Raw genomic sequence first — 13,430 nt, 5'->3', positions numbered from 1 at the left:
CCATTAATATCCAACAATTAGCATTAAAAATACAACAAATATGATTAATTAAGTTACTTTTAAAATCTAACATTAATGATAAATGATTATTAATATAAAGTGATTAATAAATCAACACAATCATCAAAACGTAATCAATGATAATATGATTACTAAGGTGATTATAATTGATTATTTTACATTTCCCGTTAACAATTTAGATTGTAAATCAACAACAACAACAACAACAATTAATTAATTTGTTACCATATTAAGATGAATTATATTTACAATAATTACCTTAATGATAACAATTTATTAATCACATTAATAGGAAACAGTACAAAAATGTTTTGTCGTATTGATTAATGTTGATGATTAACCTTAATTCAATTCAGAATTAGATTTAATCATCAGACTTGCTTATTATCAATCTAATAATATGTTTATACCTTTAATCATAATCATGATTATTATTAATTTCCACCGAGAATTAACTTAATTTACTTAATCATCACAACGACGGTATAAAAAATAAGCTTATTATCCAAACTCATGTAATTTAATTGTTGGTTTAATTGTTATTTCCAACAATTATAAATTACCTTTATCATTTTGATCCTCTTTTTTTTAATCACTATCATTGGAATCAGGAAATAACAATTAGTTGATTTAACCAATTACATCTCAATAATTGTGTTAATTTGTGATCTGAGAAAATAATAAAAAACTAATCAAACAATTTTGATAATCAAGACGAAAACAATTATTATCATCAATTAATTGTCTCAAAGAATCGTAACAATTAATTATGTCAACATTTCCCATTAAGATCTGAATCTCATGAAATCGTTATTATCATTATACTGAAGATAATTGGATAACTATTATCATGATTATTACTATTGAGAATTAGATTTCGATCTCTATTCAATTAGTATCTTATTGATTAAAGATGAATCATCATGATTAAGATGATAGATAATTAGTGTTGAACAATTAAAATCGATTGATATTAAAGTCTAATAACAATCATAATATAAACTGAACTAAAAGTAGGAAAATATTAATGAAAGTTTTTTTTTTCCTCAATTTTAATGTTCAGAATTAATTTTAATTTCAGTTTGAGTTGAATTTGTAGTAATTAATTGTCTACATGATTAAGTGAATGTTTATCATGAATAATTGATCAACCATCTAAATATTAGATTCTAATTGTCATTGTGATTAACTTTTCGTTTGGTGTTAATGGTTTTGGCTCAATGGTTGATCATTGTATCTTTCTTGCTTGGAGTTGATTGTAAACAGTAACAATTAAATGGATTCACAATTTAACAAGAAGATAATGGTTTGTGTATAATTCATCAAAGAAAAACACTGAAACTGATACGATTAAAAACTCATAGGAATGGAAACATGGGAATTTGTGGTTGGAGTGAAAGTTATCTTTTCTTTTGATATTCTTTTTCTGTTCTCGACAAGAATAGCAAATAAACTCTGCCACTGGGAAGAGATTTTAATTGTAATGTTGTGTTGATGATTACGAGAAGTAAATTGTTGGAGAAAAATTCGATGATGAAGAAAAAGGGGAAAACAAACAACATGGAAACACCATAATCATTAACAGAATTTGGATGGAAAAGCAAAAAGGATAAAATGAATTAAAAGAACAATTTAAAATTCCAATCATGATTTGAGAAAGTGAAAAGAGGAAGATGATTAACAAACCATTAACACTTTTAGAATGGAAAAGTGTTACAATTTAGAGGACAGGGAGAAGAACAATCAAAGTAAATCAATTGGAATCAATTCCAAGGAAAATTTTTCTATCAAAGAAAAAGGATAAACCTAAATTCTTATTAATATTAATACATTAGGATTTCCATTGATGGATCAAAGGTTTTGGAAAAGAAAAATGGAAAATTCTATTCAATTTGATTGGTAAATAGTCGAGAATTGATTTGATTGTTGCGACATTTAGGTGATCACAATAGAGGAAAAAAGTTTCATTCCCATCAGCTGATAATCGAGTGGTCATAGTTACTTAAGGTAAGAAATGACCAGAAGGGTTTTTGTTTGTTCGAGTGTTAAAATCTAATTGATTTCTACTAATAGCTAATAGTGGAAATAATTGATAAACTGTCATTCTAATCAAGAAATTTTCTAATCAATTGTATCTGTCATGTTAACATAAGTGAATTTCAATAAAAATCATCAAGTGGAATCACCAGAAATCTGAGGAACCGCAATGGGAGAAAGACTCTGATTTCATCATGAGATTTTCACGTTTCAACGACAATTTTTTTCTTCTTCAATATGGAAAATGATTCAACATGATTTTGTCACAATTCTAGTTTGAAAATGTTGACACAAAATGTGTATTCGCATTTTTGTCAGTCAATTGACACACAATTTTCATTCTATTTCTCCATAGTTAATTTCGTATCTACACTGAGAATTGTGGAAGAAATAAATTTCCAATATCTATATTTACTCCTCCTTTCTAATCAACATGGTTGTCATTGGAATCAGAACAAAATAACACCAAGAATTCAAGGAATAGGAATCATAAAGTTACAATTTTTTCTTCCCTTTGGTTACATTGTTTTTCCAATAACATTTTTCCAAACCCAATTTCCAACTCATCTTTTCTTGTTTCTCTCTCTCTCTCTCTCTCTCTCTTTTATAGCTTATCTTCATCCTCATCATTTTCTGATGATAACTCACATCATCTTCATCCTTCTCTCATCATATTTATCATCAACAAGAAACCAGCATCCAACTGTGAAAAAGCTTAAAGATGAAAACTGTAAAAGATCAATACTAATAATAAGTTTGATTCTTTCATTTTTTTTTCCTTTATCATCTTCATCCCTGTCGGATGATAATCACCATGATTCCAAACCAAAGATTTACGTTGTCTCGTTAATAAACTTGATCATCATCATCATCATCATCAACATCGACATCAATGCTTTGTGATGAGGGATGAAAATTTTACAACAAAAAAATATCTTCCAATATAAATGTTATATTTTTGCCAAACGAAATGTTAATACAACATATCAACTTGAATAATAAGTTTTTCGAGAGGAAAATTATCATTAAATTGATGATGATGATGAGAATTATATTATTATCATTATGATATCATTTCCTTTTAAATTGTTCACCTTAATGGTAACAATTTAAACTACAATAGGCAATGATAATATTTACATTTCCATTCAGTCTTAGTTTAATTTGTTAGGTTATTATTTTCAGGGAAATATTATTGATTAAATTGTCACTGTTGAGTTGATTGTTGGCATTTATTTTACTGACTCGCTGTTAATTTGATTATATACTCATGATAGTTAATACTCATTGGCAAGATTAATACAATCATATGGTTGGTAGATCAACTAGAAAATGTTTGATAATCATTTCAATTTGATTTGTTCAATGAAAATTTATTTTCAATTCAATTGTAACATCATGTTAATCAAATCATCTCATTGATCATTTGTATTGACTTGATTAGTTTTCATCGTCATAAATGAAGTGTATTCAATAAATATTAAGACGAAGCAACTACGAAAAATGAAAAATTAATCAACTCTAATCAGTTTCCATCGGATTAAACCTAATTAATGGATATTAATGAGAGTATAAATATCGTAACCGTTAATCTTAATTAGATTACTTTTTGTTGTTCTTGTATTAATCTTATTTATCTTTAATTTGTCTCCACAATAAATTTATATTAAATGATGATCATAATCAAGATTAATCAACCATTAAACAATTTGTTGACCGGATAAAGTGTTAATATTATAAGCAAATAAATTACAAAGATTAATCAGTCAACACTAATCCTAATCCCATGTTAACAAATCAACTAATTGTGAAAGTTAAACAACAATCAGATGAATAACAATCTATGATTATGGAAGACGTTTAATTAGCAATTAACTTACCTTTCTGAAATAATTGTTGCTTCATTAAATCATATTGTTTGGGTTCACAATCATCAACTGATGTTGACTCAATATTATTATTATCCTCATTTGGATCACATTGATCGGGATGAACTGGCCTCAGGGCAATTCCTTTGTCGCAAGAGGTTTTCCTTAGGTGACAATGAGAATCATATAATTTACCATCGGAACCACAAATTTTGTGTTTATGATTTGGACATTTTCGATTAGCATTGGAACAATTTACTTTGTGTACACGATGTTTGCACGAAATCAGATTAACCAAAATTAAAAGAAAAACCAATAGATTAATTAACTGCATCTTTCGAAAGAAACACAATCAATGGCGAAACACTTTTCGAGAGAAAAAGATGATAAAAAATAACAATAACAAAAGAAAATTCTAAATGGTGGATGACAAGAAGAGAGAGAGAATTGAAAATGGTTCTCTCTCTATGGTAAGTCAATGTTAGAACCAGAAAATCGAACTGAAATTCTCCATAGAAACTGAGTCGAAATCCAAGTTGACTCATTTTTTTTTGTTCTATTCACATTCTGATTGGATGGGAATCGATTGAAGCGCAAACTCTTAGTATTTGTGGGGGAATTTGATTGTTCACCTTTACCAAATTATCTTAATTGGTTCGTGAAATTAGTTTATTTTTTCTTCTTTTCAACTAATTGAATAGCTGAAAGAGTAATTCAAGTTAATCAACTAATTTCCATTTGAATGATGAGAGTTAATTTAGTTTTGATTGGAAAGAAAAACTCGCTGAAAGGTTGACAATTTTTACCGAATTCAATTGAATCCTAGTTTGGTTTTTCTTCACTCGCTTTTTGTTGATTAAAGATTAATTTTCTTGAGAAATTCTTGATTGTAGGAATAATTTTCTCAGTAATTAAGGTAAATTGTTCTATCTGTTAACCATTTGGGTCCTTGTTAGGATTATCCTGCCCTCTGTTACGAGCTTTTCTCATTAGAAAAAGGATTGGATTTTTTAAATTATTTTCTATTCTAATTGCGAGAAAATGTTTCATTTGATGAGTCTGAACACGTTTCGAAGTTTCGATCAATTAGTTTGGATAGTATTCCGGTTTTTAAGAATCAGCTTTTTTTTAGAATTCTCTTTATTGATTTAGGCTGTAGATTCAGTAACAATTGACATTGTTTGACGAAAGTAACGAAATGATACAGCTTAACCAAGAAAATTATTTTAAATTACACAGCTTTGGGTATTATTCCATCTCTTTTGGCCAACCTTAAAAGACAATCATCTGATTCTCCCATTCTTCTAAGATCTCCACAAATGGCATAAACGGAGCTTTGATTAGGGATCATTAAACCACTTTCATCAACCTTGGCAATATTAAGTTGGATGGAGGCATGATCCTTAGCATGGATAATCCTATTTGATGATGAACTAAAAACACCATAAGTCAATAAAATAGTCAAGAAAGAATAGAGAAAAAAGAATTCAATTAATCAATCAGATAGAAAAATGAAAATTTCCAACTCTCAACATGTTAGACTAAGAAAGAAATATCAACACTTACCATTTTCTTGGAATATAAAGATCAACACATTCTCCTTGATCGTTTTGCATTGTGACTAACAGAACAGATAATTTAACAAACTTACAAAGTTCAAATTATAATCAAACAAATCAACTAGAAATTAATTTAATTTCTTCAAAAGTTAAACTCAAAACAAGTAAAACTAAAAAATGGTAACTTCCGATTCCGGTAATTCGCAGAACTGCTCCACCTGATGGAGAAAAAAGAAACTAAGTCAACCGCGAGTTTCTATTTATTTTTTGTTCATTTTCTAAATTGGTTAATCTAAAAACTAATTAGAGAACAATTAAATACTAATAGCGATTTAATTTCTAGCATTGGTTGACTAAATTTTGATAGAATATCAAATGACTAATTGGAAAGAAAACAAAATTACAAGAAAACATCGATTTGAACTTCATTTTGTTCTTGAAAACAATTGAATCTAATTGTTCAAGTTGAAAGAAAATTTTGTTCTTATATGAAGACAATTAACTAATAATTAACTAGAAAAACAATTTGACAGTGAAAATTTGATTCTAAATGGATGACGATTGAATTACTAATTAGAGTTAAATTGTTATTCTAATTCTGGAAAGAAAAAAAAACTTCTGATGAGTCACTTGATTATAATTGGAGAGAAAAAATTGATTTAAAATGGAAAACATTTTAATCCTCTCAAAGCAATTGATTGGTGAAATTTGATGAGGAACAAACAATATTAATCAACTTTAAATCCAAGCAATTAGCAATCTTGATTAGGATTATATTTCTTTTCTTGATAAACCAGTAATTACATAACTGTTGATCAAATGAAATGCTGGATGAAAAAGGCTTTGCGTTTAATTTTGTTTCCCTAATTGTTTTTCTTATCCCTGTTGACTTTTGGGTTGTTTTAATTGTTTAAAGTTTTCCGAGAGTAATCAGGAAATTGAATGGTACCAAGTTGTTCATCTATGTGCTTCAGTAAAGTCATGTGAAGGTTCAAAATTTTACCAATGGAGGCAAGAGGATCATTAACATCTTTAATTGTGTTGGTGGCATTAAATTGTTCAATAACGGCTTGAATATCCAATGCAATTCCTTGTAAATCATTGTTAACTGATTCGATTGTATTGTAAAATCTATCCTTCTCAGAGATTCCTTCACCTTCCATGAGTTTAAACTTTTCAGCTTCCAAAGGTTTAATTAACTCTTCTAATTCAGTTTGTTGAGATTGAATAAAATCTATTTGATTGTTAATCTTGGTATTCTCTGATTTAAGTTGATCAAGTTTCTCATTAATTTGAGATAATTTGTTGGCATTATTGATCAAAATTGAATCCCAAACGTTAATATTTTCCGCTTGCTCGTGAAAATCATTCTCCAACCCAGTTAACTCATCTAACCATTTGTTTATCGTGTCCTCCAATTTGGCGAAGGTCATTTTTTGTGTACCCGTTGTAGGTTTTAATTGTGGTATTAAGGAGGAAACGGTTGTAGTTGGTGCAGTGGTTGATGTTTGAAGAGGAATAGTGAATGTAGATGAAGCAGTAGGTAAAGATGATGAGGCAATTGGTAGAGAGAAAGTGGCTGTTGTTGTTGGTGGTGCAGCTGAAGATGGAGTTGCTTGTGGAAAAGTGAAACTTGTTGTACTTGGAGTCGTCATATTACCAAGCGGTATAGTGAATGCCGACGGTGCAGCAGCAGTTGTTTGGGGTGTAGGATTAGCTAAAAATCCAGTGGCAGCCCTAAAATATCAGTTAATAAGAAATGAGAAAAAAAAATTCATCAAACACAAGATTCAAATTCAAATTACAGATAAAAAAAAACAAGACACAGAGAAACAAACACTTAATAACAATTGTATTCAAATAAAAATATAGTTTACCCTTTAAAGATATCAGTTGTATCTCCTTGCATCTTGATAAGTCCAATAAAATCAATTAATCAATCGAACAAAATAAACAATAAAACAACAATTAATTAAACAAATCACAATTCAAATGTTTACTGTTAAATTTGAAAATCGTTTTTCCAACAATGGACAACCGAACGCCCTCTGTTAGTTGGATTTCCAACTAAATATCGACCGGTAGATTTGATGGAATTAATTTAATCGAATCAGTTAATTGCCTTTAATTTTGTATTAATTGATTGTTTGATAATTTTCCTTGATTGGGAAACAATTAAGAAAAAGTTTGTCATATTTAGGTCCATAAAAGAATGAAGAAAATGATGAAAATATTAATAGATTAATGAAATAACACTTGTCTCAATTTTCAATTTTTCTTGATTTTTGTAACAATTAACTTTGATTACGTTTGTTATTTTTTTTCCTGTTTTGTATTGTAAAAACTGTTGTTGTCTAATTTTGATAAACTAAATCAGGAATTAATCAATTGAACTGTTGTTCCCAATCAATCAATCACAATAAAGATGAGATAAAATCTTTGGAGACCAAAAAAAAAGTCATCAATTTAATTGGTCTTATGAACATTAAAATTAATCATTAAAATGAAAAGATAACAAATTGTAAGATTAAAGTGAACAATTAATTGATTATTTAACAAGTAATTGATTGGGGAAAAAATGTAATAAATTGATGATTAAAACAATTAAACGGAAGAGAGATTATTGAAAATCGTGATTTAATAAATCGAGAGGGACATTGAATGATAAATCCAAATGAATGTTAATCATTATGATGATTAAGCTAATTAACTAATTGTTGGTTAATCTTTTTACTGATTAAGACTGAAGAAAGAAATTGTAGAAATCAACTAATCAGGACGAAAGAAGAAGAAATTTAATCGAAGGCTAAAAAGAAACGAACAGGTAGAAAATGACCTTTGGCTATCGAATTGATGATTCGATCGCAAGATCGACTTCCGTTTATTTCCTCCGCCTCCCAATTGTATCTTCACCCGTTACACATTTAAAGTCAACAAAATGACCAAACACTCATGATCTTGTACTGGTCAAGCCTAAAGTCATTTCTTTCTCCCCCTCGATAAGAAAACAGGAATTAGAACTTTTTTCTTTCATATTCGACCGGTCACTTAATAGTTTGATCTTGATCATTTGTTAACATTCACTTGGTCTGATAACTTTTTTTCTGCACTTGACATCGCAACAATTAACATTCTTCATAAAGTTAACATCTTCTTAATTGTGGTTCATCATAATTATCAGTGTTTTCTAGTAATGGTCAACATGATTTCTATTTAGTTATCAAATCAACTGGTCAATTACTTCAATCAATCGCAAACAATTTAGTCATAAATCACAACAGTGCAAAGATCAAAACTAAACCACAACAATGAAGGTAAAGTCAATTTATTTTCCTTAATCACAATTAGTAAACCATCAATAATTTACTATCTTTCATGGAACCAAAAGTCCCATCGAAAAGTTGATTAACCAATAATAACAATCTGATTTTATTTGTATTTCATTTTTTGCTTTCCCGATTCAACAAACAATTAGATTACCATAATTTTGGCTTTAATTGTTACAGTGTTACCTTTTAATGTTGACTCGGGTCTTAATGTAAAGGTAGGAGTTAAATTACCTTCGATAAATGTGAAGCTACCCAGCATTAAATTACCAACAATTAAGATCACAACCGTAATTAAACATAGTCGATCTAAGAAACCATTGAAAATTGCATTACCTGCGATTTCATTTGATGCTGAAGCGGAGAAGGAAAAAAGTGACGATTGGTGGGAACCAACACCCGAACCTTGGAGTGAACCGGAAACAGAATCAACGCCAACAGGTTGGGGCGATACTGACCCTTGGTCATCAACAACAAACGATGAGAAATCTGAACATGAACAAATAGATAAATGGTTAGCGGAGAAACGACGAAAACAATCAAATCAAGATTCTTCAGGCTGGAATGAAGTTAAGGAAGATTCTTGGTCAACAACCGATGACCATCGCCCATCAAGTAGAACCGCTTACTCGGACAATCAACATCAACATCAACAACAACAACAACCACATTATCCTGCAGATGGATATTCAAAAAGTGATCGTCCTCAACCCTATCCAGCTTATCCTTACCCACCATCAAATGGTTACTCTGGTTGGCCCACCGGTGGCTGGTCAGGGTGGGGATGGGGACACTGGCCAGCTTGGCCTTACTGGCCAGCGCCGCACTCAACAGCTTCAACAACAAAAGCTCCAATGACAAAGGAGGAAAAGAAAGAGGATCCACCAAAAGAAGACATTTAAATTTACCAACAATCAATTCAAAATTAAATCTCTTTGCAAATTGTAAATAAAATTTTCACCAACAATCAACCAGTAATCGACAATCAATTTATTATTATTGTCTTCTTGTTACAACTCTCTCTCTCTCTTCCTATTAAACCGATATCATTTCAAGATAATTATATTCACAATTAGGATAAACAAATTTGTATAAACTTGTTTTTTTTTGTTACTTGATTAACTGATTACAGAAACAAGTTAATAATCAAATTTGATTGCGATCATAAATGTTAACCAGAAAATTCAATGGTTTCCTGAAATTAATGAGAACGAAACTTGGATAGTTTGATTAGTGTCGATTTATTAATTTCCAGATAAATGAATCACTTCCGTTTCATGATAATCACAACTCATTAACTTCTCATACTGACCAATAGCCTGGGATGAAAATTATTTGTTATAAATTGTAAAATATTCTTGTAAACGTAAATTAATTGATTATTGATTATTAGGACTAAATTCAAACAATCAATTCAAAATTAAATCTCTACAAATTGTAAATAAAATTTTCACCAACAATCAACAAATCGACAATCAATTTATTATTATTGTCTTCTTGTTACAACTCTCTCTCCAATTAAACCGATATCATTTCAAGATAATTATATTCACAATTAGGATAAACAAATTTGTATAAACTTGTTTTTTTTTGTTACTTGATTAACTGATTACAGAAACAAGTTAATAATCAAATTTGATTGCGATCATAAATGTTAACCAGAAAATTCAATGGTTTCCTGAAATTAATGAGAACGAAACTTGGATAGTTTGATTAGTGTCGATTTATTAATTTCCAGATAAATGAATCACTTCCGTTTCATGATAATCACAACTCATTAACTTCTCATACTGACCAATAGCCTGAGGGGTCAACATTTTGTAGTAAATTTTTGTTTTTCAAATTTCAAAAAATTTGTCCAATTAATTTGGGATGAAAATTATTTGTTATAAATTGTAAAATATTCTAAGTGTAAACGTAACTAAATTAATTGATTATTAGGACTAAATTCAAACGAAAACAAATTAGAAAATTAATTTTTACCTTATGTCGCCATCTATTGGTAACGATTAACAAAAAGTAACAGTAAATTAAAAGCCGTTATTTGGTTTTGTTTTAATTTGATCTTGAAGTTATTTTATCTTGAAACAAAATAGATAAGATGTTGATTGTTAGGTGATGATTATATGATAATTGATTGATTTACAGGATTGATTATGTTTTTTGATGATACAGTTTTTGTTTTTTTATTGAAACGAAAGTCTAATAGTCAAAAGGAAAATTGAAAGGAAATCAGGAGATTGATAGTTAATTATTTGGTTAATTATTGTGTAGCATATTGAAGCATTGATGGTGATGATGCTAAATTAGCAGCAACTGCAGCTAAATTAGTTGTTAAATTGTGATGAGGAGTTGAATTGATTCGGGTTAACGCTGAGAAACCTTTATTATACCAATCGTCTGAATTTGAATTTGATCCAGTAATTGTTGTCGTTGATCCAGTTGACATAGTAAATTGTGATTGATTTGGTGACATTTGATAATTGTTGTTATTAGTGTTGTTGTTGTTTGGTGTTGAGTTATTATTGTTATTGTTGTTGTTGTTGTTGGTTGAGGCTGAAGATGAGGATGAAGTTGAATCTTTGAAACCATTGCCATTGATGATTAAATTGTTGGTGTTTGGCGAGAGGTTTGAATTTAAATTGTTAAAACAGAGGAACCAAGACCGACACTATTCCACCGATAACACCACCCACACACCACCCACCTCCAACTCCACCAACTCCACCTCACTCAACTCCAACAAGCACCAGTTAGATATTGATTGTGATTAGCTAAAGGATTGTAATGATTACGTTGATTGTGAATTGTGATGATTATGGTTGTGATTAAGTGAATGATTAAGGGAATGGTTAATGGAATGATTCAAATTCAAGTGATGACCATGATGATGACCACCATTTCCATTGCCACTTCCAGTGGATGATGATGAGGATGCTGATGATGGAGTGGAGGTTGTTGAGGTTGTTGTCGGTGTAATTGTTGTAGTTAATGATGAAGATGATGTTAAGGGTGATGATAATGATGAAGATGAAGATACAATTAATCCTGGTTCAACTTTTAATTTCTTGAATGCTCCTTCAACTGCTACACCTTTGAAAATGTAAACAATTAACAAAAAATTAAATCATTAATTTCACCCAATTCACAATTCACAATCAACAATCAACAAAACAACTACATCAATGAATAATTATCCTTTCTAATTGAATGTATATTGGCTACAATAATTTCAAGGTTAACTCAATAAATTGATCAACATTAACAATTAACTGCAACCAATTAAACCTAATGAAGGTTAATAAATTTAATTATCAAATTAACCTTTTAATTGAATTTGTAACACATAAAAGTTGAATAACCTACAAATTGATTTGAAACAAAACAATTAATTCATATTTATATTAATATCAGAATGATTATCATATAACCTGGACAAGTGTCGAAATCAATTGATTACAATTGAGTGATAGAAGATGAAAGAAAAATCAAATTGTAAAAGTTTGTGTCGAAAATTTATTCTCGAATTACAATTAGAACATAAATTTAGGTCCATTAGAACTTCGAACTTTTTCTTTGTCATATTCTAATGGCCTCGATCTTTCAACGGGGCTTCTCGATTATCATTTTGACAGAGAAATCGGGAGGTGGAAAATTTTTGTTAACAATACAATCAACTGATTAATGTTTCTGGTTCTATTATTGAAGATTAATATGTAAATTGTATTGTGATGAAGGTTTAATCTGAAGTAGATTTAATTTCATCCCTTAATCCAGTTCAACTTGTTGTGTAATCAGCAGAGTTGATACACTGGATGGGATTAGATTGTCAAAATAGTTCTGACACAATCACAATTAAGACTCTTAAATGTTTATTCAAGTCAAGTGATTGAATACAATTAAAATTGAGGATCAGAGTTTTAATTAAGATGTTTGGTTAATTAACGTGATTTACAATTTAAATTGTATCAATGTGAATTGCTATGAAATTGACTACTTGAGATCAACAATTTGTAACATTTTTCAATGGCAATTGAATTGTAATTAGGATTAATCAGATATCCTTTGGGTCATTTGATTGTGATTATAATCAATTTCTAACACATATTATGTGAATATATCTAGAAAATAAATCATGATAATCATCAATTCAATTCACTACTGTTGATTGTAATCACTGATTATTGATCACTTATTTTACCCTTGAGATTATAATCATTATGTTATCATTTAGTTGATCAGTTTCATGATCAATCTAATCAACACATTTGATCATCAGACATTGAAAAACTTGTCAATTGAAAAATAATAACAATTTTCATTGTTTACATAATCTCAATATTTTCATCATCAACATCATCATCTTCATCCTCATCCTCATCTTCATCTGATTACCCTCATCATAACAATTGAATCAAATTGACACAAAATGACAACCACAACAATCATTTCATTTTAATAATAATCATGAAAACTAGAAAATGTAAAAAACTTACCAAAAGTGTGATTAAGATGATGATTTAAATGATGAGCATGATGATTAAGCTCAATCGTTGTTGTAGAATCCATCATTTGAAACAATTTACTTGATTATGATTATGTTGATTGTGATTATGATT

The 13,430-nt window shown here is 29.2% G+C and overlaps 3 protein-coding genes across 3 annotated transcripts; 1 reads left to right on the top strand and 2 right to left on the bottom strand.

Moving 5' to 3' along the window:
- Positions 1-5,028: 5,028 nt before the first annotated feature.
- Positions 5,029-5,664, bottom strand: LOC128392192 (40S ribosomal protein S21-like). The gene is made up of 2 exons (XM_053352176.1): positions 5,493-5,664; positions 5,029-5,359 (listed from the first exon to the last, which is right to left on the bottom strand). The coding sequence occupies exons 1-2, from the start codon at positions 5,540-5,542 to the stop codon at positions 5,158-5,160; spliced, it is 252 nt and encodes an 83-aa protein (XP_053208151.1). The 5' UTR covers positions 5,543-5,664; the 3' UTR covers positions 5,029-5,157.
- A 479-nt stretch (positions 5,665-6,143) lies between these two features.
- LOC128392515 (nuclear pore glycoprotein p62-like) lies at positions 6,144-13,430 on the bottom strand. The gene is made up of 5 exons (XM_053352541.1): positions 13,308-13,430; positions 11,611-11,904; positions 8,966-9,300; positions 7,363-7,394; positions 6,144-7,222 (listed from the first exon to the last, which is right to left on the bottom strand). Exons 1-5 carry the CDS (start codon positions 13,381-13,383, stop codon positions 6,388-6,390), a joined length of 1,572 nt encoding a protein of 523 aa, XP_053208516.1. The 5' UTR covers positions 13,384-13,430; the 3' UTR covers positions 6,144-6,387.
- Positions 8,521-9,782, top strand: LOC128392184 (zinc finger CCCH domain-containing protein 18-like). Its single transcript, XM_053352168.1, has 2 exons — positions 8,521-8,799; positions 8,961-9,782. Exons 1-2 carry the CDS (start codon positions 8,794-8,796, stop codon positions 9,711-9,713), a joined length of 759 nt encoding a protein of 252 aa, XP_053208143.1. The 5' UTR covers positions 8,521-8,793; the 3' UTR covers positions 9,714-9,782.

This window comes from Panonychus citri, unplaced genomic scaffold (genome assembly GCF_014898815.1).
Source record: "Panonychus citri isolate SS breed McGregor unplaced genomic scaffold, ASM1489881v1 Contig00136, whole genome shotgun sequence".
NCBI lineage: Eukaryota > Metazoa > Arthropoda > Arachnida > Trombidiformes > Tetranychidae > Panonychus > Panonychus citri.
This window is presented reverse-complemented; position numbering and strand designations above follow the sequence as displayed.

Bases quoted from the DNA above. Each gene is read 5' to 3' on its own strand.
- LOC128392515 (XM_053352541.1), bottom strand. From the start codon at position 13,383: ATGATGGATTCTACAACAACGATTGAGCTTAATCATCATGCTCATCAT. The intron at 11,905-13,307 runs GTAAGTTTTTTA...ACATTTTCAAAG, and splicing joins TCATCTTAATCACACTTTTG to GTGTAGCAGTTGAAGGAGCA. The intron at 9,301-11,610 runs CAACGTAATCAT...GTTCATGTTCAG, and splicing joins TAATCATCACAATTCACAAT to ATTTCTCATCGTTTGTTGTT.
- LOC128392192 (XM_053352176.1), bottom strand. From the start codon at position 5,542: ATGCAAAACGATCAAGGAGAATGTGTTGATCTTTATATTCCAAGAAAA. The intron at 5,360-5,492 runs GTAAGTGTTGAT...TGGTGTTTTTAG, and splicing joins CTTTATATTCCAAGAAAATG to TTCATCATCAAATAGGATTA.